This window comes from Urtica dioica, chromosome 9 (genome assembly GCF_054948205.1).
Source record: "Urtica dioica subsp. dioica isolate 48M chromosome 9, U.dioica_male_clone48M_v1_H2, whole genome shotgun sequence".
NCBI lineage: Eukaryota > Viridiplantae > Streptophyta > Magnoliopsida > Rosales > Urticaceae > Urtica > Urtica dioica.
Window position 1 is genome coordinate 2,833,092 of NC_142764.1, and position 27,898 is coordinate 2,860,989.

At 41.3% G+C, this 27,898-nt stretch overlaps 3 protein-coding genes across 8 annotated transcripts; 2 read left to right on the top strand and 1 right to left on the bottom strand.

Moving 5' to 3' along the window:
* Nucleotides 1–6,165: 6,165 nt before the first annotated feature.
* Nucleotides 6,166–9,428, top strand: LOC149384615 (potassium transporter 11-like). Of its 2 annotated transcripts, XM_089627141.1 has the most exons (7): nucleotides 6,170–6,462; nucleotides 6,531–6,756; nucleotides 6,852–7,088; nucleotides 7,152–7,463; nucleotides 7,543–7,710; nucleotides 7,790–8,044; nucleotides 8,197–9,428. In XM_089627141.1, exons 1-7 carry the CDS (start codon nucleotides 6,340–6,342, stop codon nucleotides 9,222–9,224), a joined length of 2,349 nt encoding a protein of 782 aa, XP_089483267.1. In that variant the 5' UTR covers nucleotides 6,170–6,339; the 3' UTR covers nucleotides 9,225–9,428. The 2 variants fall into 2 exon arrangements, with proteins under 2 accessions (XP_089483266.1, XP_089483267.1); XM_089627140.1 differs by having other exon boundaries at nucleotides 6,166–6,462; nucleotides 6,852–7,463.
* A 118-nt stretch (nucleotides 9,429–9,546) lies between these two features.
* On the bottom strand, nucleotides 9,547–13,900 carry LOC149384616 (potassium transporter 10-like). Of its 2 annotated transcripts, none has more exons than XM_089627142.1 (9): nucleotides 13,744–13,900; nucleotides 13,046–13,173; nucleotides 12,745–12,970; nucleotides 12,438–12,683; nucleotides 11,664–11,714; nucleotides 11,307–11,567; nucleotides 11,066–11,233; nucleotides 10,740–10,994; nucleotides 9,547–10,654 (listed from the first exon to the last, which is right to left on the bottom strand). In XM_089627142.1, exons 2-9 carry the CDS (start codon nucleotides 13,157–13,159, stop codon nucleotides 9,633–9,635), a joined length of 2,343 nt encoding a protein of 780 aa, XP_089483268.1. In that variant the 5' UTR covers nucleotides 13,160–13,173; nucleotides 13,744–13,900; the 3' UTR covers nucleotides 9,547–9,632. The 2 variants fall into 2 exon arrangements, with proteins under 2 accessions (XP_089483268.1, XP_089483269.1); XM_089627143.1 differs by having other exon boundaries at nucleotides 13,046–13,176.
* A 3,486-nt stretch (nucleotides 13,901–17,386) lies between these two features.
* Nucleotides 17,387–27,251, top strand: CHR4 (chromatin remodeling 4). 4 transcript variants are annotated; one of them, XM_089626851.1, is made up of 11 exons: nucleotides 17,387–17,620; nucleotides 17,997–18,181; nucleotides 18,608–18,709; nucleotides 19,383–20,105; nucleotides 20,465–20,569; nucleotides 20,674–23,421; nucleotides 23,660–23,811; nucleotides 24,356–24,470; nucleotides 24,572–24,654; nucleotides 24,759–25,332; nucleotides 25,461–27,251. In XM_089626851.1, exons 2-11 carry the CDS (start codon nucleotides 18,053–18,055, stop codon nucleotides 26,907–26,909), a joined length of 6,180 nt encoding a protein of 2,059 aa, XP_089482977.1. In that variant the 5' UTR covers nucleotides 17,387–17,620; nucleotides 17,997–18,052; the 3' UTR covers nucleotides 26,910–27,251. The 4 variants fall into 4 exon arrangements, with proteins under 4 accessions (XP_089482977.1, XP_089482978.1, XP_089482979.1 ...); XM_089626852.1 differs by having other exon boundaries at nucleotides 18,079–18,181; XM_089626853.1 differs by lacking the exon at nucleotides 17,997–18,181.
* The last annotated feature ends 647 nt before the right edge of the window (nucleotides 27,252–27,898 follow it).

Here is a 27,898-nt window from a genome sequence, read left to right on the forward strand (position 1 = left end):
AGCAATTCGATATGAAGGATCTAGGAGAAGCCGCGTACATTCTGGGAATCCAAATCTTTCGAGATAGGAAAAACCGGACCCTGTCGCTCTCTCAAGCATCTTATATTGATAAGGTGATGGATCGCTTCTCGATGCAAGACTGCAAGAGGGGTCAAACACCCTTTAGGCATGGAGTTTCACTCTCTAAGGACCAGTCTCCCAAGACTGCACAAGAGATTGAAGACATGAGGAAAATTCCTTACGCCTCTGCCGTAGGAAGCCTCATGTATACCATGCTTTGCACTAGACCTGACATCTGTTTCGCCGTTGGCGTAGTTAACCGTTTCCAATCCAACCCTGGACCCGAGCACTGGATTGCTGTTAAGCATGTTCTTAAGTATCTTCGAAGAACTAGGAACTTGATGCTTACATACTCAGGTACTGACCTGACTATGACGGGATATACCGACTCCGATTTTCAAGCGGATAAGGATTCCAGGAAATCCACTTCGGGATCTGTGTTCATCCTTAATGGTGGAGCTGTTGTGTGGAGAAGTATTAAGCAATCTTGCATTGCTGACTCCACAATGGAAGCAGAATATGTGGCTGCTTGTGAAGCATCCAAAGAGGCTGTATGGCTTAGAAAATTCCTTAAGTATTTGGAAGTTGTTCCAAACGTCGACAAGCCCATGACCCTTTATTGTGATAATAGTGGGGCTGTCGCTAACTCAAAGGAACCTAGAAGCCATAAGCGCTCTAAACATATTGAGAGGAAATACCATTTGATTCGAGAGATCGCGCAACGCGGAGACGTGGAGGTGAAGTAGATCTCTGGCAGATCCATTCACCAAGGCCCTAGCGAACATGGTCTTCGACCAACTTCTAGAGGGATTAGGCATGTAGGACTACTCACATCTTCTTTGAGTCAAGTGGGAGTTTGTTGTCAATGGTGCCCACAAGAAGAGTAGTAGTGTCTATTTATGTACATTTGATGTCATATAGTCTTACGAAGACTCTTGCTTGTAATTGCTTATTCATTAATAAAAAGTTGAAACGTTCATTCAATCTTCCTTGTCTGAAGCTTTATGATAAAACCCTGGTCTTTTAGTCCATAAACAAACCTAACAACTTACGAAGAGACAAATGTAGATTTGCATGAACAAACTCTTCGTAGTTTGCTTAAAACGATATATTCGCAATCTTAGGGTCAAAGGACTATTGACCTCAGTATGATTGTTAGAAGAATCTATGATGTCTGGTTATGAGGCATTGAGAGTTGGGGACTCTATAGTTCTTCTAGGTATCTTCCGAAGGTACTGAATTGACCAGTGCACTTCTAGAGACAATATAAGAACAAACCATTTAACCTCTTATGTCTCGAAGTCACTATGTATGAATTGCATCATGCTTACCTTAATCCTGAAATGAGACATGCCATTTCACACCTTAGTATTCTCATTTGAGAAAGTCAGAGTTCGGACTCACTATGTCATTCCGAACAGGGCCTATTGGTGAAATACTAAGTTGTGAGTATGTCATGAGTAACTTTGTGAAGTTCTCATAGATATGGAATTCATGTACAAGATTGCTGAAATGCAATGTATGTCACCTCATGCTTTGTTCCTTGGAGTGTGAATAAATGAACTGGCCAGTGTCCAAATTGAGTCCTGACTCTTTTGGATGAAACAATGTGACTTGTTAGCTCCTCGTCAATACATTGTTTCTAACTTATTCACAAGCGACAAAGGAGTTGAGGAAATAACAGGTAGAAGGGTAAAATGGTAATTTAGTAAATCCCGACTAGCTGATGACATTCATGAAGGGTAGCATAGATAATATTCAGTGGATCCGCTCATCATAATTAGGTCGAATTCTTGAGTAGAAAATAAATTCATTTGAACCGAGAGATTTTCAGTGTCAGCTCTTTAGTGGAGTCAGTTGGCATTAAGCTAAACTTGGAAAAGGTTTGTGAACTTTTGAGTCCAAGTGTTTAGCTCAAGCTTTGTTCATTTGGGTCCATGAGGTCACTGTCACGAATCACATCGATAGGAATAGTTAAACTGGAAGCTAAGTCAAAACAAGAACGAAAATAGTTAAAAGGGTATTTTTGTCTTTTGAGACAAAGGATGAAATGAATGTCAATAAATTTTTTGACAAGTTCATTTGATGACTTAATGTCACTCGGCCATGACTTGATCATTGGGCCTTGTGAATTAATTTCATTTCATAAGAATTTTATTGAAAATTCTTAATGGGCCTTTTTCATGTTGTCATGAACAAATGGAAAAGCTTCTAGAAGGCCTTTCTAAAGCATAATAGGCGCCCACTACCCAAAGAGAAAGAGAGTTCCTTTTGTGCATTAATGTATGAAGATACTTGCCAAAAGAAAAAGAGGAAACAAATTTCCTATTCAAGGCAATGGGAATTTCGACCAAGACAAATAAAGGCTTGGAAAATAAGAGGAAACTACTTCTTTCCAAGGCCAACCCTTCTCCTATAAATAGGACCCTCATTCCCCTCATTTTATTCATTCCACATAAGTTAGAGATTGAGAGCTTCTCTCTCTAGACCTTGTGGTGGCCGAAATCCTCTCTCTCTCTCTTTCTATTTTATTTTCGATTTTTCTTGTTTTGGCACCTAGGTCCTCACTCGACCTAGTGTTTAGCTCTGCGACTTCGAGACTCGTTCTCAAGTCGTAGCGTTTAAAAGTGCCCACTCACTGATTCCTTCTTTTCGAGTGATTTAGTGATAGAAACTTTCGTGGTTGCTCGAGGTGCCGAGGAAAGAAAGAGAGACGTGCTGCGAGGGGAGACGAGCGTTGCAAACTTTCCGAAAGCTTCTCCAAAGTTCAAGCTTCAAGAAAGGTTAGTAAATTCTTAGCTCATATTGGTTTTTAATTACATGTACTTGCACTTGTCTAGGTTAGTAAAAACTGTTTTACTTGTAAAAGAAAATTTTTAAAATTCCGCCGCTTACCGAAGCGTTAATTATTTTCTTAAACCCTAGATCGATTCCAACACGTGGAAAGCCCGGTCACACAAACGTGACACCAACGCCCCCCGAGGCCCAAGCCGTGCAAATCGATCACGCCTTCACTGGTAGGTCGAGAAAATAAGTCACGCACAATAAAGTCGTGCTAATCGATCACGCCTTCATTGGTAGGTCAAGAAAATAAGCCACGCACGATCAACCCGTAACAAAAGCCGTCCCTCGCGGCGCACCAAAGGCGGTCCCCCGCGACGCATCGAAAGCCCTTCTACGGCATGCTCGCAAACCCTAGAGCGTTCATCCCGCATCCGCACGGAAGCGTAGATTTTGAGTTTCCACTCGACCTGCGCTCGACCGAAAACTCGGGGGGCTAATGTTACCGGTCTGTCTCGGCCCGGTAGAGCAGCGACGGTCGCGATAGCGATCCCCCCGGGACTCCCCCGACCCATGGCCGACCTCCGAGCTCATGAGCTCGGCCTCCAGCTCCATGGCCGACCTCCGGTCTCATGAGCTCGGCCTCCAACTCCTTGGCCGACCTCGGCCTGATTAGCTCGGCCTCAGCCCGGCCTCCTCAGCTCGGCCTCATCTCGACCTCAGCTCGTCCTCCTTAGCTCGGCCTCAGCTCGACCTCAGCTCGGCCTCAGCTCGGCCTCCTTAGCTCGGCCTCAGCTCGGCCTCCTTAGCTCGGCCTCAGCCCGGCCTCCTTAGCTCGGCCTCAGCTCGACCTCAGCTCGGCCTCAGCCCGGCCTCCTCAGCTCGGCCTCAGCTCGACCTCAGCTCGGCCTGACGAGCTCGGCCTCAGCCCGGCCTCCTTAGCTCGGCCTCAGCTCGACCTCAGCTCGGCCTCCTTAGCTCGGCCTCAGCTCGGCCTCCGCGTCTCCAAGGCCGCCTCAGAGCCGGCCCTCGTCTCCAAGGCCGACCCAGAGTCGGCCATTGCCTCCAAGGCCGACCCAGAGCCGGCCAGTGCCTCCAAGGCCGACCCAGAGTCGGCCAGTGCCTCCAAGGCCGACCCAGAGCCGGCCATTGCCTCCAAGGCCGACCCAGAGTCGGCCATTGCCTCCAAGGCCGACCCAGAGCCGGCCATTGCCTCCAAGGCCGACCCAGAGCCGGCCATTGCCTCCAAGGCCGACCCAGAGCCGGCCATTGCCTCCAAGGCCGACCCAGAGCCGGCCATTGTCTCCAAGGCCGACCCAGAGTCGGCCCTCGGCCAAGGGGATGCCCAAAATACCCCTTGGTCGCTTATAAATATTGGGGTCCCTCCCCAGGTCCAGGTAATCCATTCTTGAGTACTGAAACGATGTCGAACTCGTACCTCGCTCGTTTCTCTCAAGTCTCGGCCTCTAAACACTTAAACCCTCTATATCCACCTCAATCCTACTAATGTTGAGCGTCGAAGAGGTAAACAGAGGCACCCCCACTGTTTCCCCTTTGTAGTTCACACCTCTTTCTACTTGCTTTTCAGGTGCCTGGACGAGATTAACACCACCAACAGCTAAGGGACGACTTGGGATACCAAGCCCGACACGCTCGAGCCGAAGTGAGACCACTTGGTCTGGCCTTGGGTCTAACCACTTTGGGCTCCTAAATAGTTGTCCGAAAAACAGCGACAACATGGCCAACGATTCCTATTAAAATGGTAGTTAGTGAGCATAGTTATGAAGGTACATGTACTGTGATTGTTCACTAATCTGAGATGGTTCTCATTTTCACCAGAGTGAAACGGACTGTGACTATTAGTCGAATTACCTTGGAATATAAAAACTGGGTCTTTTAAATCTTTAGTATTTTTCCCCGTGCTTATAGTCCCGAGGACGATAAGACTTTCGTTAGCACGAATGCTCGTTTCCTTGAGGAGGATTTTATGAAAGATGCAAAACCTAGAAGCAAAATTGTGCTTGAAGAAAAGTTGGGTGAGGAAGCTTCTACCTCATCTGTAAGAACTGTTCTTACCCCAACTGAAACACAACCTAACTCTTCAGAATCTCATCAAATAGTACACCATTGACAACAATTCCGTGTTCGAATTACAACTCTGAATCCAAGATTTTCTATTCGAATCTGTGATTTTGATGACTATCAACTGTCGATTTTTATTCATTTACCTCATTATGTGTTCTTCACGATTAAGAGACTGTTGTTTATTTTTAGTTTTTAAATAAATTACATATATGGCACGAAAGGATAAAGATGATCAGTGTTTACAAATAAATATTATCGCCAACGTCAATGAAAAGTCAATAAAAATTCAATAAAAAGAAGATTTGTGGCACTGTTGTCTATTTTAGGGTATAATTTCGTCATTTTAGTTAAACAAATGATATGAACTCGACATTTTTGAAAACCAAAGGTTAAACTCGACATTTCACTTAAACACAAGGTATATATGTGTCAATTTCCCAATAAACAACATACATTAACGTATAATGCTTTAACTTGTTAAGAAGTTGGAAAATAAAAGTTTTATAAAAAAAATGTCACATTCGCGCAAGACAGAATACAAGTTCGAAATGATATTCAAAAGTTCAAAATTATAAGATATTAAGTTTAAAATATTTGAAATGTTTACAACTATTACAAAGTTAAAAGTTCGAAATATTTGATATTAATACTAAAATCTTCGATGTTACGGATCGAAACTTTGAAGTTTTTTCTGAAAAAAAATTGACAAACACAAATTTGTGGATTCCAAAAAATAAACTATTTTCTTATAAAATTAAAACGTGTAAGTGATTGAAACTTACTCATTTTTCTTTTCTCAAGTGCCCAGCAAAACAGGAGGCCCGATAAGTTCAAACTTGAGTTTTGAGGACGATAGAGACAAAACAATGACGTGTGGCGAAGAATGGTGTACAACGATGGATGGCATGGGTTCGACCTGACGCTGTTCGTGAGTGAATGGTGTGGATCTCTTATTTTCGTGCGTGAAGAAGTACGAAGAAGAGCGTAAAGTAGAAAAGGAGAAAAGAGAAATAAAAAAATTAATTTAATTTTAGGGTAATTTGGACAATTCAAAAGTCCAAAATGTTTGAATTTTTTAAAGAAATCAAAATGCGGCTTGATTTTCAAATTTAATGGTGCATTGAGCTTGAGTTTTTCGAGTTCCCCCTTTTCAACTCTCTTCCATTATTTAGAATGTGGAATTGCGCCGTAAGTGGTGATGTGTCAGAGTGGTAGTGGTGAGGTGAATATGGGAGTGGGGGGAGGGCATTTAAGAGAATTTAGAGATGTGCGACGAAATCATTTGCTGTGTCTTTGTCTCATTCGTATTATTATTTAATACGATTAGTCTGTCTGTGTAATAAAGGGGGAGGAGAGTCGTCGTCGTCGACAGCAGCATCATCATCATCATCTCTGTATCATCATCGCCAAAAGATGGGTTCGAGCGTTGAAGAGGAAGATGGAGAGGGAAGAGGAAGTATGTGGGAGTTGGATCAGAAGCTGGATCAGCCGATGGAGGAGGAAGCTTCCACGCTCAGAAACATGTACAGAGAGAAGGTAAAGGTGATTGAGTTTAATTGATATGTGAATCAGCGAGATTGAGTTGTCTGTGTGGTGGTGGGTAGAAATTCTCTGTGCTTGTGCTGCTCCGGTTGGCGTTCCAGAGCCTGGGGGTGGTGTTCGGGGATTTGGGGACATCACCGCTGTACGTGTTCTACAACACGTTCCCCAACGAGGTGAGAGATCCGGAGGACGTGATTGGGGCTCTCTCTCTCATCATTTACTCTCTCACTCTCATCCCTCTCCTCAAGTACGTGCTCGTGGTCTGCAAGGCCAACGACAACGGCCAAGGTACAACCACAAGAATTCCTCCCTCTTTCTCCCACCAAGGATTGTGATTGTGATTATGATTGTGATTGTGTATACATTACATACAACAAACAAAGGCGGCACTCTGGCCCTGTATGCCCTGCTGTGCCGCCACGCTGGCGTCAAAATCATTCCGAACCAACACCGCACGGACGAGGAGCTGACGACGTACAGCCGGTCGACACTGCGGGAGCACTCGTACGCGGCCAACGTCAAGCAGTGGCTGGAGGCCCACAAGACATCCCTTCTCCTTCTCGTCCTCGTCGGCACTTGCATGGTCATCGGCGACGGCATCCTCACCCCTGCCATCTCCGGTACTACTCACATCACACTCAGCTTTACTGTTCCTCTCATCACTCATTCCCGTTCCGTTGCAGTCTTGTCGGCCGTCGGAGGGATTAAAGTGAGGGGACCCAGCATGAACCCGGACATCGTCATTCTCGTGGCAGCCCTCATACTCGTCGGCCTCTTCAGCATGCAACACTACGGCACCGACAGAGTGGGCTGGCTCTTTGCTCCAATCGTCTTTCTCTGGTTTCTGCTCATCGGCGGCATCGGCTTGTACAATATCTGGAAATACGACCACTCTGTTCTCAAAGCCTTCTCCCCTCTCTACATCTATCGCTACTTCAAACGCAACGGAAAAAGCGGATGGACTTCCCTCGGCGGCGTCATGCTCAGCATTACCGGTCAGCCCCTTTTCTTTTATTTATTTGAAAGGACCAACACTTCTTTTGCTTCTTTATTCACTCTCCCATCCTGTTTCAGGGACAGAGGCTCTCTTTGCGGACCTCTCCCATTTCCCAGTCTTAGCTGTTCAGATTGCTTTCATCGTCGTTGTGTTCCCCTGCCTTCTCTTAGCCTACACTGGACAAGCTGCATACCTTATGCATCACCATGAGCACGTAGTTGATGCCTTTTATTACTCTATTCCAGGTTGGCACTCTTAAGTCTCACACACTCTCTAATTATTTACGTTCAGATACATCATAGCTGATTGTGTGAATCGTTGCAGTGACCATATACTGGCCTGTATTTCTGGTGGCCACCGCGGCCGCTGTGGTAGCAAGTCAGGCGACGATATCGGCAACGTTTTCAATAATAAAGCAGGCACTCGCACACGGGTGTTTCCCAAGAGTCAAAGTTGTGCACACGTCCAAGAACTTTCTTGGCCAGATTTACGTTCCCGACATCAATTGGATCCTCATGGTTCTCTGCATCGCTGTCACCGCCGGCTTCAAAAACCAAAACCAAATAGGAAATGCGTACGGTAAAAGGCTGACACCTCTTCTTCTTCTTCTTCTTCTTCTTCTTCTTTTTCTTCTTCTTCTTCTTCTTCTTCTTCTTCTTCTTCTTCTTCTTCTTCTTCTTTCCGATAACTGTTCTTGAGAAAGAAGATTTTATTATTTCATGCTATAACAGGTACAGCGGTTGTGATAGTAATGCTGGTCACCACTCTGCTTATGACGCTAATCATGATCCTGGTTTGGCGTTGTCACTGGCTCCTTGTGGTGCTCTTCACCGGTCTGTCGTTACTCGTCGAAGGCACTTACTTCTCGGCCGTTCTTTTCAAAGTGGATCAGGGGGGGTGGGTCCCGCTCGTCATTGCAGCGGCCTTCCTTCTCATCATGTACGTCTGGCACTACGGCACCGTGAAGCGCTACGAATTCGAGATGCACAGCAAAGTCTCGATGGCCTGGATCCTTGGGCTCGGTCCCAGTCTGGGCCTCGTTCGGGTCCCCGGTATAGGCCTCGTTTACACCGAACTGGCCAGTGGAGTTCCGCACATATTCTCCCATTTCATAACCAACTTACCGGCCATCCACTCGGTCGTCGTGTTTGTGTGTGTCAAGTATCTCCCCGTGTACACGGTTCCGGAGGAAGAGAGGTTCCTCGTCAAACGAATCGGGCCCAAGAACTTCCACATGTTCCGGTGTGTGGCCAGGTACGGGTACCGAGACCTCCACAAAAAGGATTACGACTTCGAGAAGAAACTGTTCGATAGTCTTTTCGTGTTTGTGAGGTTGGAGGCGATGATGGAAAGTTGCTCGGACTCGGACGAATACAGTGTTTATGGGCAACAAACACGCGGCATGAACAGCAACGGCAACACAGCTTCGAGCGTAGACATGACGATGTCGTCGGTGGATTCAATCGTGCCAGCTGGCAAGTCGGCGTCAGAGATACAAGCGAATGGGAACACAGTGGGGTCGTCCGGTCAGGCAACAGAGGTGGATGAGATAGAGTTTCTGGGCAGTTGCAGAGACGCAGGGGTGGTTCACATTATGGGGAACACAATTATACGGGCGAGGAGAGACTCCAGGTTCTATAAGAAGATAGCCGTTGATTACGTTTATGCTTTTCTCCGCAAGGTATGCAGAGAGAACAGTGTCATCTTCAACGTCCCTCATGAGAGCCTACTCAATGTTGGTCAAATTTTCTCTGTATGAATGTTCTCTCTCTCTTGTTCAACGCAACGTGCAGAATAAATCTTAGACCCCTCATTTGTTGTAATCTTGCCATAGGGTTGTATTTCAACACCCTTTTGCACCAAAAAACCCATACGTCTTTTGCTGAATTGTCTTTGTATATGTACATAATTTTTTTTCCCACTGACAAAGGTTTGTTTAATAATAAATAATAGTTACATGTAATGCGGTTCCGGTCAGCAATTTATTGCTACCTTTTACAACTCCACTAGGATGAACTTATTTCTTCATTACTATAATTCCATCCGTTGACTTATTCTGGAGCCTCTTCGAAAAACAGAAGGACAAAAACATAAATATATTGTGTGGTCGCATCTTATAACCATGCATTTAAAGGACTGTCATGGAAAGAAAAGTTAAAAAGGGGGATTAAACATAGAAAACCTGACCAACATTCAAAAGACTTTCATGAGGCACATTTAACATGGAACTGGTATCCCTGCAAACTTTCTTAAGGAAAGCAAATGCGTAATCAACAGCTATCTTCTTCAAGAAATTGGAGTCCCTCCTTGCTCTGATCACAGTATTCCCCAGAATGTGCACTACTCCCGTGTCTCGACAGCTACTCAAGAATTCCAGCTCATCACCCCCCCGATTGGAATACACGATCGTCTCACTTGCTCGCTGCTGCGAAGAATGCGAAGCGACTTGGACAATCGACTCAACCGACGAAACTGAAGAACCCATGGTGTACCGAGATGTGCTATTACAATTGTTGTCGCTCGTCATCTGCTGATCAGCCACGCTATAGTCATCCGAATCGGAGCACCCCTCCATTAGTGAATCAAGCCGACAAAATGTAGTGAGTGTGTCAAAGAGCTTCTTCTCGAAATCATAGTCCTTTTTGTGAAGATCTTTGTAGCCATATCTCGCAACACACCGGAATATGTGGAATTCCTTTGGCCCGATTCGTTTCATGAGGAACCTTTCTTCCTCTGGCACCGTATATACAGGCAGGTACTTGACACACACAAAAATTACAACGGAATGGATCGCAGGAAGATTAGTAATGAAGTGAGAGAAAATTCGAGGCACTCCATTAGCTAGGTCTGTGTACACAAGACCAATTCCAGGTACACGCACAAGGCCAAGACTCGGGCCAAGACCCAGAATCCATGCCATTGAAACCTTACTGTGCATTTCAATCTCGTAGCGTTTCAATGTACCGTAGTGCCAGATATACATGATGGAGAAGAAGAGTGCAGAGATGACGAGTGGGACCCACCCACCCTGATTGACCTTCAGTACCACTGCCGAGAAATAGGTCAGCTCGACCACCAATGACAACACACTGAAGATGAGGACGAGAATCCAGTGGCACCTCCAAACTAGTATCATCACTAAAATCATCAGCAATGTTGTCACCAACATTACAATCATCACTGCCGTCCCTGTTATATTCATCCGCGTTGAACTGATCAGATCTTTTCACAATAACTAATAATACTAACTAATAATTTGTGAGTGAGTGCTTACCGGAGGCATTTCCAATCTGGTTTTGATTTTTGAACCCGGCAGTGACGGCAATGCAAAGAATCATCAAAATCCAATTAACATCTGGGATGTAGATCTGGTTGATGAAGTTTTTGGATGTGTGTACGACTTTGACTCTCGGGAAACAGCCAAGTGCAAGGGCCTGCTTGATCAACGTAAAGGTGGCCGAAATAGTGGCCTGGCTGGCAACCACCGCCGCTGCCGTTGCAATCACAAACACCGGCCAATATATGCAATCTGCACAACAAGAAAGTCTTCGTGAGCCAACAACATCACCGTGACTCATTGTATCTATCTTGGCAGCGAACCTGGAATAGAATGATAAAAGGCACCAACTACGTGATCCGTATGCTTCATCAGATACGCCGCTTGACCAGAATACGCCAAAAGAAGGCAAGGAAACACAACAGCCGTAAATGCAATTTGTATTGATAGAACCGGGAAATGAGACAAGTCTGCAAAAAGTGCCTCTGTTCCTGTACTAGTTCGCGTCATTAGTCAGAATTCGTAAAATTGGAAGAGAGGAAAACGAATTACTGACAAATTTACCAGTTATACTGAGCATTATGCCTCCAAGAGATGTCCAACCTGCTTTTTTTCCTTTTCTGAAATAGCGGTATATATACACAGGCGAAAAGGCTTTTAAAACGCCGCTGTCATATTTCCAAATGTTGTATATGCCAATCCCTCCAATTAGAATAAACCACATGAGAACGATCGGTGCAAAAAGCCACCCAACTTTATCTATGCCGTGATACTGAACACTAAACAAAACTGCTATTATAAGAACCGCAACAAGCACAACTACATCTGCATCACATAAATAGAGCAACTCTACACAAATTAAAAATCGACAACTTGAAGCAAATTTAATACACGAATCGTATTAAGGGTGAAAGAAGATACCGTTACTTATCCGGGTGTGACCAACATTGATTCCTCCAACAGCTGATAAAACTGCAAAAAAGACGATATCATAAAGTGTATCGAATTCTTATTATATAGAACAAAGCGCCTCCTTCACAAGGTAATACCATAGTGGTAATGAAGAGTCATTTGATTAAATGTGTAACCAAAGCTGCTTCTAGAAAATTTATCATTCTCAGTGTTTGTCAGCTGTCATCCTATTCATCATTTTAAGGGCTTCAGAGGCGGATGCGTAGGCATGTAGAATTCCGCGGAAAAGGTGGGCGAATTACAAAAAAGAATTATTGATGACTTCTACAACTGGACTTAGCCTATGGAGTAATCTTCTTGTAGTCAACATGACAAGGGATGAGTTGGAAGAGTAAGAGGTGACTATGAAACTTGGCCCTATATTTTACATTGGGCTCTCTCTTATCATGTAAAAATAAAAGCTTTTTGGTGAGAAAAGTGGCAAAAATGGAACAGACTGTGAGCTCTCATGGGTTCGTTTATGATTTGCTTGGTTCTTCTTAAGAATAACAAGACCCACTAATATAGTTCATGTCCCGCCTTGCGCTGTCTTAATCCGCAGCTGTTCATCTCCCCGGTTTGTTATCTGGCTGACCAGGCTACAGACTGCTCTGGTGTAATATATGTTTTGAGCGTGTCTTTATAAGCATTTATTTTATTTATAATAAAAGTAGCTCCTTTAAGAGCAAAGAGCATGTCATGTGTCGGCACCAAGGAAATGCAGAACAGAATAGGAATGAGTACCTGAGATAGCTGGAGTAAGAATGCCATCCCCGATAACCATGCAAGAGCCGATAAGGACAAGAACAAGCATGGTGTTCTTCATAAATGCATGGCGCTCTAACAATCTCTTGGTTGAGGCAGCAAAAGATTGATCGGAAAATATAGAGCGACTATAAGTAGTTAGCTCCTCATCGGTGCGGTCTTGATTCGGAATAGTCCTCAAGTTGGCATGCCGACACAGCAACGAATATATAGCAAATGTTCCACCTGGCAATGCATTTCATTTATTAAAATGATAATGATGATTAAGATGATGATGATGATGTACCTTGCCCATTGTCGCTTGCTCTGCACACGATCAGGACATACTTGAGCAGAGGAATGAGAGTGAGCGAATATATGATCAGCGACAAAGCTCCCATTAAATCTTGTTTTTCAACTTTCCCATCCGGGAAGGTGTTGTAAAAAACATACAAAGGCGATGTGCCTAAATCTCCATACACCACTCCAAGACTCTGGAATGCGAGTTGCAAAACCATTGCAGCCGAGAACTTCTGATAAACAAAAAATAAATAATATGAATTCTAGTAAAGATTAAGGCGTAATGAATGACTGGAGTCCTAAAATACCTTTTCTTTGTACATATTTCTGAGCCTGGAAGCCTCTTGGTCCATGGGCTCATCAATCTTGTGAGTCATACTCCACACATTCCCATCTTCATCACACCGCTGCTCACTGCTCATACTTCCCACCCCCACTACTAACACAAGGACTTAACACTCATGATTTCTAATTATTTTCATTTTATTTAGTCGTCATATGTTTAACTCCATAATTATTTTTCTTTTTCCCTACCCAGCTCTATTGAGTAACTTTTACACTTATACACGATTTACTTGGTGTCTAACTCAGTCTATAATAATAATTTCTTCAAACTTTCACAATTCAAATAGTTACTCCTAACTTTCTGAACAAATACTTGCTTGATTCATGAACAGTCTGAAAAATAACGAACTAGACAATAATCCTTGCTACAAAAGGATTTTATCACTTAAAATGCTACATAAAATATGCTTGCCATAATTGATAGGGCTACCATGTGTAGCCTAAGCACGTTATTTATTAATACCTTGCAATAATTACGTGAGTTGGTATTAATTAAGCTGAATAATTCAAGTGGGGATGCATAAAGAGTTGACATAAAACTTAGAGAAGAAGTCTTGAACTATGAGGAAATGATCATTGAGTTGTTGAAATAATCAAACATGCAAAAGGCAAAATGTCTTCGAAAAAGCTGTGTTGGTAATTTGAAGAGTGAAGAACATACACAAGCATAGATGGTGGTGATTCGAAGCAGTGCGGATTGAACAAAGAGACCAGATTCTATATTGCGATGCGGGGACAGAGATCACTTTTCGCCACGGACGACGGCAGACGGAGATCTAGAGGCGACGAGATTAAGTAAAATTCTGGGCATAAGGACTTCAGAGGAATATATTTTATATTGGGATTGCTAAATAGCAACGATTTAATAAATATTAGATAAATAGTTATTTTCATATATTTACATATATAAATTTTGTATAACTAGTCACCTTTATATATAATTATATATAAGTTCACGTCATTATTAATGATTATTTATGTAAGATTTATCAAACATTGACTATTTAGCAATGTTAAATGTTTAAATTGCCTATTTTTCTAATCTGTTTTATATTTATGTCTTTTTTTCATAACGCATTTTTCATTTTTTATCTCGCATTTTCGTTGTAATTTTCTTTTCTTTTTTTAAGATAAAACTCTCATTTTTCTCATATGTGACTCCTTCCATTAAGATTTCTCAGTTACCATTTACTATTTACAAGATTCGTCTTACCATTATCGTTATGTACCGGGACTTCAACTTTGGAGGTAAACCATTTACCGGAGGTGAAATCGAGGGATATTCAGACAAAAAAAAAATTGGTATAAGCATAAAACCGCTTATCGTAGAGGAAATCGACAAAGAATATAGGAAACCGATGGATATTCAGACAAATCATTTACAAAAATAAACATATTTTTCATATTTTGCAAAACTAAACATATTTTTCATAGTTCATCATACTTCAAACTCAAACAAAAATAAAGTTCAACATAAAATACCATAAGTAGAAGATAAATTTATTACAATGCATACGACAAAATATAAAACACACTAATTAGTAATTATAGGTGGAGTGTCTCGTCAATCGTGAATGTCCTTCATGTTCAGGAATCAATGGTGACTTGACTTGTTTATGAATGAAGAATCGGTTGACGGCTTTGGTCAACCTCTTCTTGACCACGTGGTGCAATCTTCTTGGATCGGAGGACCCCGAAGATCCACCGAGACTTCTGTCTATTTCTTCGTCAGAGTCCCCTAAACTTTTTCGGAGGTGGGCTCGTATCGACTCACCCAAACTCTCACGTTGCTTCTTCTTTTGAGAGTTACTGTAGAGTAACTCTCGCATTTTCTTATGTACTTCATGAGAAACCTTGACGCACATCTTCACGCTTTTTGTCATGTCCACCACCGCCTATGATGTACCAGCAAAATTCGTATTTGCTTGCATTCGGCCGTCCTTCGACGGGCTTGCAATACTTTCATGCCGACTCGGACACCATACTTCATCATCATAATCATCAATTCGTCATCATATTCATTTCAAATCAACATATTCATCATCATAATCATTGATTCATCATCATCTTCATCTCAAATCAACATATTCATCATCAATTCATCATCATATTCATCAATTAAAACACAAAATTAAGAAGAAAAAAACCCCCAATTCCGAGTGACTTATCTGGCGGGTACCTCGGAAAGTTGACAAATTGTGTTTGCGACGATCGAAATCCGACATGTAGCATGACGAATGTGAAAAGAAACTGAGAAACTGAGCCGATGTGCTCTTAGAGAAATGAAAGCCGTGAGCCTAGGGTTTCATCAAAATGAAGATCGGGAAGCTAGGCTTTTTCCGAAAATTAAACCAAATTACGCTTTTATTCAACTTAATCCGGTCCAAAGGAATCCGGTCCGGTTCGACCAGGTTCCCACCAGTTTCTAGGAATAAAAACGGTTTGGGTCTCTACCCTTCCGGTCCTCTCCGGTTCGCCGGTTCTCATCCAGTTCCCGGTCGGTTCTACCTTTGGAGTCAAAATGATTACCTTATCAATGGAGAGGATATTTTGAAGCAAAAACGTTATTGCCTTAATCAGATTCCAAAAGGGAGTGACTATTATGTTACCATCATTATTTCAGCTCCATTTAGTGGTTTTTAATGGCTTGAAACTGAAAGGTTACTATTATTGTGTGTTTGAATTATTTTAATGGTTTTAAATGGTTTTTAATTCTGATTGTATTTAATGGTTGTTAGTGGTTATTAATGTGTGACTTTTGGTTTTCATACCATGAATGGTTGTTTCATGCTTTTAAATACTTCTTCATTTTAATGAGAAAAAAATCCAGATTTTGATAAAAAAAATGAGAGTCTTCTCTTGAGTTCTATATGAATTTTTATCGAACTTATCAATCGGTCTTTTGCATCCGATCGTGGCGTCATTCAATCTCCGACTTATCAAACAAGCTTTCACCATCGCTTGTGGCGTCATCATTATTCCAAGGTTCGCGTCTCTATAGGCGTTGGGTCGCGGAGTCATCAAACTTGTGGAGAAAACGATCCTTCCGCCGGAAATCGTGTTCCTTGCAACAAGTATCGCGTTAAATATCATACAAATCAAGGGTTTAATAACATTGTCATAATAAGAAAATAAACAAGCCATTATTGTATAAAACATGATTATTTGTTTACAAACAATTGATGATGATATAAAATGAGCAATTAAGTCAATATCTCAATCGTTTATTCTCTTTTTTAAAAATAGTCCATGTTTTATTTTATTAAAAAAATAATTCATTAGCTCGCAGTAAGTTAAATTAACTAAACAAAGAAGAATTATTTAGTTAATTTAATTTACTGCAAATTGATGTATTATTTATTTAATAAAATGAAACTTGAGCTAAAATCTTAAGAAAGAGTAAATACAATGATTAGTTGTAATAAAATTTTGAAATTATACCATATGTTTAACTAAAATGACGAAATTATACCCTGAAATAAACAACAATGTCACGAATATTATTTTTTATTGACTTTTCATTGACTATAATATTTATATATAAACATCAATTATCTTTATTCATTCGCGCCATATATGTAATTTATTTAAAAACTAAAAATAAACAACAGTCTCTTAATCGTGAAGAACATAGAAAGAGGCAAAATGGTAAATATCGATAGTTGATAGTAATCAAAATCGCATATTCGAACAGAGGATCCAGGATTTAGAGTTACAATTCGAACACGGAATGAAATCATTTCTTAGGAGGTATGAGTTTTATTATTTAATTTCAATTTAAGGTTATTTTTATTTCAAAATTAAGAATTTGGAAGTTAGAGTACTGATTTAGATTTGATTCGGTTTTTCTTATATAAGAGTTAATATCAATGAAAGAGAGATTTGTGACGCTGTTATTCATTTCAGGGTATAATTTCGTCATTTTAGTTAAATAGAGGGTATGAACTCGATATTTTTGAAAACCGAAGGTTAAACTCGACATTTCACTAAAACACAAGATATAAATGTGTTATTTTTCCAAAAAAAAAAATGAAGGGCGCGTGGAGGGAGAGAATTGGATGATGGGGGCTTCAACGACTTCACCAACTCTCGTTCTGTCTTTCGAGCAAAAAAAAATAAAAATAAAAAATCTCTTTGCCATGTCACACCCCCGAATCCGTATTACACTCACACACTCTCTCTCTCCCCTACAAATATATGCTTACACAAATGAATATCATATTCGTTAAAAAAAATTGAATATCATATTAATCAGCCTTGATTTGAAAAGAAAAAGAAAAAAGAAAATCTCTCTCTATATATATATGTAAATATTATTCAATTGTGCTGAGTTGCGTTGAGTTGTGTGTCCCTTTCTTTCTCGTACTATCTCTCGCACTTTCTCTCTCTTCTCCCACCAAGCTTACATTCGCTTCCATGATGCCCTAGCGCACGCCAGTCTTGAAACCCTCGTTCTCTCTTTATCTCCCCTTCTCTGTAATTTACTTTGCAGAATCCTTGATCTCTGATTGCCCACCATCTTCTTGTCTGACTCTCAGGTACGCGATTTCTCTTCTCCGATACCCATTTTCGCTTTTCCGATTATTCACTCTTTCAAGCCTTTCATTTCGTGATGTGCAATTCGCGAGTCAAGGCCTTCGCATTGCATGTTTAGATGGAATCATAGAATTTCCGAATTTGGTGACCTAGCCTCACATTGCATGAACCTCCCAATTTCTTATTTGGGAATGTAACGAACTAGGGTTCTCAATACTCTTTACACTCACATATAAGTTTCTCTGGAATCCATCCACCCTCGCTAGAATGTGTTAATTTGTGATATGAAAGATAGGTTAGTCACTGAATGCGCTTACCGAATCACTTCATTAATGGAATATGTTCAGAGTCTCGTGTCATCATGAGTTTTACGTGCAGGCGTAGCATATCATTGTATTGTTTGTGATGATTTGTGTGAGAGTAAGAAGGGAGTGATGAAAGAGAATAAAATGATTAACAGAAATTGGGTTATGAAGCGCAAGCGTAGAAAGCCTCCACATCTCGCTGCCACCACTTCCACTTCCACTCAATTTAACTCATTCAAGAAAAAAGGCAACGACGGAGTCAGTTTCTTCTCTTACTTTCGCCTTCTTTTGGTTTTTTCTTTTGTCGTTTTTCCTTTTCATTTTAACAAGCTTCCGTTATTTTATTTATATTTCATACGAAAGAGTTTTTTTAAATAAATAATTCTTAAAGATGATAAAATGCCGTCTGATCCGTGCTCTGTCGTTTTTTTTTTGGAAAAAAATGCAATTTTTCATATTTGCTAAACTTTGTTCTTCCGTTACTAACACGTTGGTTCATTTGTAAACTGCAAAACTAAAATTTATTGAGTGCTCGAACATGATTATGCATTTAACTTGTAAAATCTTTCCACAATTAGTTTGAGTCAGCTGCAATGTAAGTTATCATTCATTATGACCTCTGTCCACTCTGTGATTAAGAATAACCAAGTACTTCCTTTTTAACGTTTTATTTTTATTGCTCAGCATTACTTCGAGTGTATGGTATGTGACATTGGTGGCAACTTGTTATGTTGCGATGGCTGTCCTCGCACGTACCACCTTCAATGTCTTGATCCACCTCTAAAGGTATATTTAGTTATTATTATTATTCTTCTAAAAAATATTATTGTTTTTATTATTAGTTTTATGATATTCCTCTTTTCGGTGTTTCCGTTTTCGGGTTTGGCTTTTGGGTTGCGGGGTGGCTTGGCAGTTTCAGCGTTTGCTCCATCCTTTAGCCTTTCTCGTTGACATGCTTTGTAATCTTGTTACGGTTTTGCCCTTTTTTTATATAAAGACCCGTCTTTTTTTTTTTTTAAATTATTAGTTCTATAATAGTAACTCTGTTAACCCCAAAGGGTTGGTCTAGTGCCTTCAATGTCTCGATCCACCTCTAAAGATATTTTGTTAGGATTATTCTTATTCTTTTAAATATATTATTGTTATAATTATTAGTTTTATAATAATAATTCTATTAACCCCAAGGGGCTGGTCTAGTGGTAAGGGCGGTTCGTGGGACCTTGTCAAGCCCCGGTTCAATTTCCCCTAGTCGCAACAACTGGGGCGACTGAAGTAGTCTCTCGGTTGATAATTCCAGGGCGACGTGGTTTTTAGTCGGGTCTAACCCGAAGCCCACGGTTATAAAAAAAAGTAATTCTATTTATTGGCAGTTGCTATATTCCGTTACAAAAAATATTCTTAATGTACTGAGTTTCCATTTTAACCCTATTAAATATTTTATTGCCCTTTTTAATGATAGCGTACCCCAAACGGGAAGTGGAAATGTCCAAGCTGTCAGCGGGGCGAGCCTGCTAGTAATATAGATACGATTTCGAAGCGAGCAAGGACAAAGGTGGTTTCTACCAAATCTAGAAGCGGAATCAAGTTGTCTGAAACAGATAATATATCGCAGATATTTGGTAATACCATTGTTGCTAATAAAAGATCTGTAATGCAAGGAGAATCCATGTTAGTAAAGTTCACCAAGTTGAAAGCAGCATCCTATGGAGTCGGTGATGCTGCGTCGGAGGGTATTCTATCATCATCAGTGCAGGATGAGGATGAAAAAATGTCGGAAACGCTCTCAACAAATTCTGAAGATGATAGGCCAAGCTCGCCGTCAAAGGCGGATTCTGAAGCTGCGCCTGTGGATGAAGATTCTTCTCCTGATACAAAGCCCAGTGTGCCTGGTGACAATTTACCCGAAGAAAATCCCATTGTCCTTGCGATAAGCGCCACAGATGAGGCATCTAAGAAAAGGAAACATAAAGCTAAGAGTGATAAAAATCAAAAGAAGCTCAGGACTGGAAAAGGGAAAAGTATCATCAGTGTACCTAAGCAGCATCGTTCTGGAGCAAACACTGCAAGTCCCGCCACCAGTAAATCACGAAGAAAGCAAAAGTCAGTTAACTCTCGGGTCTTATTGTCTTCATCCAAGGAAACTATAAGAATTAAAAATTCTGCTATCCAGGGTAAAGACAAGGTACAAATCAGTTTCTAATATCATATAATGCTATTAAGTGGATTGCATTGGAATTTTTCTTTTAGATTTAGACTTCGTAATACTGGTGGTACATCAAGATCTGCCGATCAACAAACACAATTTTACTTGGGCCTTGGCATAACATTCTTGTTTTGAATATCTAATTGGTGTTGTATTTCTTACCTGTTTAGGAATTACTTTGATTAGATGATTGATCAGCCGGTGAGTGCATTAGTGTAGACATACCAGAATAAATCTGCCTTCTCTTTCTATAACCCTTATTATCACTAAAGAGTATATGATATCATAGCTCAACTGCAATATAGATAAATGCCCTCTCACTCATTTGTATTGTACAGAATCTTGCTGACAATGCGAAAGACCAACTGAGTGATGTTGATAAAGCAGGAAGTCAAGCAGTTGAAGCTCCAATGAACGAACGTGATACACATGAACTTCTGCAGGTAATCATAATGAATAACAGTGATTTTCCCTTAAAAAATAACACTGCCTTGGGGACGATTAGTGCTTACAGATATTATGTTTCTACTGCATAACAACATCACAGGTTGATCGGATTCTGGGATGTCGAATCCAATGTCATAACAATGACTCTTTGCATCATTTACCTCCGCTGGCTGTTGAACATCAGTCTGACGATTTGCTGGAGGCTGAAAACCAAAACAAAGGGCCCGAGAATCCCATCTCTGACCATGAGTTAGACATGGGAGCATCAGAAATTCTTCCAGAAGGTACTGTAAACAGAATAGAGGGTGTCAATATGGATGAAAGCACAAAGGATGATACTAGATCGGAGAAAATGCTCGTGTACAAAAGATCTATTACTAAAGAAGGTAATAGACGTAGTGGAGTCGATTTATCGAAGATAGGTTGTAAGAGTAATGAATCCGCTACAGCTTCCTCAAAAGTTCATGATGAATTTGCTGCGAATGCCGAGAAGAATGAAGAAGCAATTGAAAAACTGGCCATAGATGAGAGTACGATTCCTAAACTGGAAATTTGTGAAAATGGGGATGCTCCACAAAGCGTCTCCGATGAAAGTAAAGACCAAAACGCTGTTGATGTAGAAATGGGAAGCTGCAATGGCAGTGGCAGAATAATTCTCCAGCCCACTTTGGCTAAACCTGCAAATGTTGATGGAGAGGATGTTATGTATGAGTTTTTAGTTAAATGGGTTGGAAAATCTAATATCCATAATTCTTGGATTTCTGAGTCCCAGCTGAAAGTCTTGGCTAAAAGAAAACTTGAAAACTACAAGGGGAAATACGGAACGTCGGTTATAAACATATGCGAGGAGAGATGGAAGCAACCACAGAAGATAATTGCTCTTCTCTCATCCGGTGGCAGTGACAAAGCGTTCGTAAAATGGACCGGACTTCCGTATGATGAGTGCACCTGGGAAAGTTTGGAGGAGCCTGTTCTGAAGAGATCTTCGCATCTGATTGATTTGTTTCATCAATTTGAGCGTCAAACGTTAGAGAGAGAGAAACTGCCAAAGGGGAAGGTTGAGCGTCAACAAAATGAGGTCACTACTCTTACAGAGCAGCCGACGGAGCTGAAAGGGGGTTCTCTGTTTCCCCATCAACTTGAAGCTCTGAATTGGCTGCGCAAGTGCTGGTGTAAATCTAAGAATGTGATTCTAGCTGATGAGATGGGTCTCGGGAAGACAGTGTCTGCTTGTGCTTTCCTCTCTTCGCTCTACTCAGAGTTCAAAGCTTCTCTGCCTTGTCTCGTCTTGGTTCCTTTGTCTACAATGCCGAACTGGCTTGCCGAGTTTGCATTATGGGCTCCGGAATTGAATGTCGTTGATTATCATGGTTGTGCAAAAGCAAGAGCCATGATTCGTCAATATGAATGGCACGCTAGCGCTTTGAAGAACTCGAACAGCAGAACAGCTGGGTATAAATTTAATGTACTTTTGACCACGTATGAGATGATCCTTGCTGACTCGTCGCATCTACGTGGAGTTGCTTGGGAAGTTCTTATAGTTGATGAAGGGCATCGCCTCAAGAATTCGGGAAGTAAGCTTTTTAGTCTACTCAATTCGTTCTCATTCCAGCACCGCGTGCTTTTGACTGGCACTCCTCTGCAGAACAATATCGGTGAGATGTACAACTTGCTCAATTTCTTGCAGCCATCGTCGTTCCCTTCCCTGTCTTCATTTGAGGAGAACTTCAATGATTTGACAACCACGGAGAAAGTGGAAGAATTGAAGAAGCTCGTTGCTCCACATATGCTCCGCAGGCTTAAAAAAGATGCCATGCAGAATATACCCCCGAAGACCGAAAGAATGGTTCCTGTTGAGCTCTCGTCCATCCAGGCTGAATACTATCGGGCAATGCTGACCAAGAATTACCATGTTTTGCGAAATATTGGGAAAGGGGTTCCGCAGCAATCTATGCTTAACATTGTGATGCAACTAAGAAAAGTCTGCAATCATCCTTATCTTATACCAGGCACAGAACCGGATTCCGGTTCGGCAGAATTCCTTCACGAAATGCGAATAAAGGCCTCCGCTAAGTTAACCCTCTTGCATTCTATGCTAAAGATTTTACATAAAGAAGGTCACAGAGTGCTCATCTTTTCCCAGATGACTAAACTGCTGGACATTCTTGAGGATTACTTGAATGTCGAATTTGGACCTAAAACATTTGAGAGAGTGGATGGTTCTGTCTGTGTGGCTGATCGTCAAACTGCAATTTCACGTTTCAATCAGGATAAAAGTCGGTTTGTTTTTCTATTATCAACTCGCTCGTGTGGTCTCGGAATAAACTTGGCAACTGCTGACACGGTTATCATATATGATTCTGATTTTAACCCTCATGCCGATATCCAAGCAATGAATCGAGCACATCGGATTGGGCAGTCAAAAAGACTTCTTGTGTACCGGCTTGTAGTACGTGCAAGTGTTGAAGAACGCATATTGCAGCTTGCAAAGAAGAAACTTATGCTTGACCAACTTTTTGTTAATAAGTCTGGATCCCAAAAAGAAGTGGAAGACATCTTAAAATGGGGCACGGAAGAACTTTTTAATGATTCTCCGAGCACTGATGGAAAAGATAGCTGTGAGACTAATAGTAACAAAGAAGAGGCAGTGGTGGATATTGAACACAAGCACAGGAAAAGGGTTGGCGGGTTGGGGGATGTGTATCAGGATAAATGTACAGATGGCAGCAGCAGGGTTTTGTGGGATGATAATGCGATTTTGAAGTTACTCGATCGCTCAATTCTACAGTCCGCATCAGTTGATATTGCCGAAGCTGACATCGAAACCGATATGCTTGGTTCAGTTAAGGTGGTGGATTCAGTCCTAACTCATACTACTTCTTCTCTCTTTTTTTTTTTTCTTTTTTTTTTTTTTTTTTCTTTTTCATGACTCTTTTCTTCATGGATAAAATACATTTGTTTCCTAAAAATAATATTGGTATCATCCATAAAATACATTTGTTTCTAAACTCTTTTCTTACAATGAAGAAAGACGTGGCTAATTTGTACTTTGTTCCGTTTTAACTTCTCCCATACGTCTATATCAGGCGCTTGAGTGGAATGATGAATCGCCTCTGGAGCAAGGAGCTGAATCTCCTGCTATTGCTGATGAGATATCTGCCCAAGGTTCTGATAAAAAAGAGGATAATGCTACTACTGTCACTGAAGAAAATGAGTGGGACAGACTATTGCGCGTGAGGTAGTTAAGATTTCTTGTGTTTTTTCTTCTTATAATTGATATTGAATTTACAAGGTTAGATCCTGAAGTCTAACTTGATTGCGCATGCACAACTTTCAATTGCAGCAAGTTTTTGAATTTGATTGCATTAGGAATTGACTAGATGTTTGATAAGAGCCTAGATATGTACTCTTTAGGGAAAGTATGCTATGCATAGTGTTGACTTTGAGAGGACTTCTAAACTTTTAAAAGAAAGAACGGGACTATATTAAGAACCACGGCAAGGGCGGAAAAGAGTACAAAGAACCCAAAACAAAACAAAGCTAAAACCCCGGAAAAAAGGGGACTTCTAAACTTATGCGTAGTATTTAAAAAATTCAGTATATTGGGAAAATTTTGTAACATACTGGGGTCCATTTGAAAATACTCACCAAGTAATTTAAACTTTCACACATTGAAGTGGATAATTTTCTAATTTTTTGAAATAGTAGTCAAAAGTGGGTATTGTTTCTAAGTTTATGGCGGTAGTACGCATTTTACATATTTGTTGGACTTGGATTACAAGGTGGCAGAAATATCAAAGTGAGGAGGAAGCAGTTCTTGGTCGTGGGAAGCGCCAAAGGAAAGCCATTTCATATAGGGAGGCTTACGCTCCACACCCTGCTGAAATGCTGAGCGAGGTCATCCTCTTTCATCTCATTTTATTTTTATTTTTGCTTTGTTGGTGATGATCCGTGATGCCCGTTTATCCTTTTTTAACTCGATTGTTCTTTTACTGCAGAGTGGAAGCAATGCAGAACGAGAACCAGAGCCCGAGCCTCAGCATGAATATACAGCTGCTGGGCGAGCACTGAAAGAAAAATAGTATGTGTCAAGTCAGATTGTTAGCTTGCTGAACAGCCCAGTAATTATGACAAGAAAACACTTTATGATTCTTACTATTGATCCTGTTTTGTTTTTTTTCTCAGTGGTAAGCTTCGTGCTAGACAGAAAGAACGACTTTCTTGGAGAAATGCAGTTGAGGAATCTGCTCCTACTGAAAGATTGGCTCTTGAGTCAGCCCCTCAAATCCCACCAGGCAATGGCGGCGATCAAGCCGAGAAGCCATTGATAATTGACTTGGAGGATAAAAACTTTGATGAGCCGAAGAGGAAGGATGGGTCGCCGTTGAGGCTTGGGAGGGTAGTATTATCAAAGGGCAGCCCTCTTGATTATCCTTCTGCAGACATGTTCCTTCCTAGCCACCAACATAACCATATGAACACGCAGTTCCCAAATAACTTGTTGCCTGTTCTCGGACTTTGTGCTCCCAATGCCAATCAGCAGCCGGATTCATCTCATAAGAAAGCCTCTTCTCGGTCTAATGGCAGGCAGGTTCGGACAGGACTTGGGCCAGACTTTCCCTTCAGCCTGCCTCCTCACTCTGCCACTTTTACCGACACAGAGGTCAATGCTGATAGAATTGCAAATAGAATAAAATTCTCGGATAATGTTTCTCAGCAGCATCTTAAGAGTGGCATTCAAGATGGTTGTCGTAACCTGGTACTCTTTGCCTTTATATGTTTTAAGTTTTCTACTGTGGCACTGGCACTTAACCCTGCAATATTACTAACCAAACCATCCAAAGAAATAGTTCTAATTGTTCTAATTACTTCTTTCTTTATTTTCAGGAAAAAATGCCGATGCCGTTTGATGAGAAACTATTGCCGAGGTTCCAACTTCCATCTAAGAGCAGGACAGCTTCATATCTCGACTTTTTACCTAGCTTGAGTCTGGGCAGCAGAGAGGAAACTGCAAATAGCTTGTTTCAAGAAGATCTTCCTACAATGCCGTTGATGCCAAATATGAAATTTCTATCAGAAGAAGTGCCGAGATATAATCAGCAAGAGAGAGAGACGGTGGCGCCAACATTGGGTTTGGGACATATGCCAAATCTGTTTTCTTCATTCCCTGAAAACCATCGGAAGGTACTGGAGAACATAATGATGAGGACTGGTTCCGGCCCAAGCAGCTCAATGAAGAAGAAATTAAAACCAAACGGGTGGTCAGAAGACGAGCTTGATTTCTTGTGGATTGGTGTTCGTCGGCATGGAAGGGGTAATTGGGAGGCAATGCTGAGAGACCCGAGGTTAAAGTTCTCCAAGTATAAATCTTCAGAAGATTTGTCAGCCAGATGGGAGGAAGAACAAGTAAAAATCATGGACGGGTTGAGTTTTTCTGCACCAAAATCAAGCAAGTCAACGAAGTCTGGGAAATCCCCAATGTTTGCAGGGATATCAGATGGGATGATGGCAAGGGCACTGCAAGGGAGTAGATTCGTGACGCCGCCCAAGTTCCAATCCCACCTCACAGACATGAAACTTGGTTTCCCACATTTTGAAGCACCCTATACATCTGCTGATCCTTATCCTCCACCCCCAACTTGGCTTCATGAGAAATATAGAGCAAATGATTGTGATAGGCCTGGAACATCATCGAATGCACAGATAGAGAAGCCGTTTTTGCTGAATTCTCAGGGTGCCACTTGCTCGGGTGCGATTGAGCACGAAATGAAGCAGCGGAGGGAAGAGGAGCAGAAGCAGAAGCAGTATGGGAAGCTGCCGAGTCTTCTGGATCGGTCGCTGAAACTTCTGAGAGAGTCGACAGCCAACTTGGGAAGTAGCAGTGGAGAATCAGACAAGCTTCCCCATTGGCTGCGCGAAGCTGTGACAGCAAAGAAGGAGAATGAGGTGGCGGCAACAGAGCTGCCTCCGGCAGTTTCAGCGATCGCTCGGTCGGTGCGTGTGTTGTACGGCCGTGACAACCCCACCTTCCCGCCCTTTTTGATACCCCCCCCTCCTCCTCCTCTCCCACAGGATCCCAGGCTGCGCACTCTCTCTCTCTCTCTCAAGAGGAAACGCAAACGCAAATTGAGGGACGACGACCTCAACATGCCACCTCCACCTCCGCCTCCGCCTCTGACCCCTTCCCCCGATGTCCTCGAGCTCGTGGCGCCACCCGCAGATCCATCTCCGGAAGCCCTTGACACTCGCCCCAATCCATCCTCGGGGCCCAATCTCGAGGAGCTATCCTCCGAGGGAACGCTCTCCGATCATCCTGTGGGGGATGAGGAATCATAGTCTCTTATTGGCGACTATAAATTAATTTTGATAAGGAAACTAAACAAGGAAAGGAAAAGAAATTGTTTTTAGTGGTGCTGTAAACTCATTCGCCAATGTGCTCCAATTTTTGTAGGTGGTTGTCAAGTGAGTGGTTTGATGGCTTAGCCAGTATTTACTTAGGATTCTATTAGAACAAGTCGTGTAAAGTTTGTATTTTAGACTGTAGAGTAAAGGAAAAAAGTTGTGTCGAATCAAAAACAGGAGTGATTGGTATATAGCTACTTAAAGGTAAAGAAACAACACAAGGAGCGTTTCGTACATTTAATCATAAAAAAAACAGAAGGAACTATAGTAGCAACACTTTTTATTTGTAGTGAAAATCAACTTGAAGATGGTAGGACGTAGGTGGCAGTGCGAATGCATTCTCTGTTCCGTTTCAGTGCCCGTTCTATGTGGGCAACGGACAACAACGCTTGTCTGGAAAATGGTGTATGATATAAGGAAACAGATATATACTTTGTGTTTTAGTGGAATGTCAAGTTTAACTTTTGGTTTTCAAAAATGTCGACTTCATCTCATCTGCTTAACTAAAATGACGATATTATACTCTGAAGTAGACAACAGTTCACAAATCTTTTTTTTCTCAAATTTTTATTAATTTTTCATTGAAGCTAATTATAATATTTATATGTAAGCACCAATTATCTTTAATCATTCGCAACATATATGTATTTATTTAAAAATTAAAAAATAAATAACAGTCTCTTAGTCGTGAAGAACACAAAAAGAAGCAAAAGTGTAAAAATCGACAGTTGATCGTTATCAAATCACAGATTCGAATAGAGAATCCAAGATTTAGAGTTGCAATTCGAACACAGAATGAAGTCATCTCTAGAGAGATGTGAGCTTTATTATTTAATTTCAATTTAAGGCTATTTTTATTTTAGAATTGAAAATTTGGAAGTTAGGGTACTGTTTTGGATTTGATTCGGCTTTTCTTATATAAG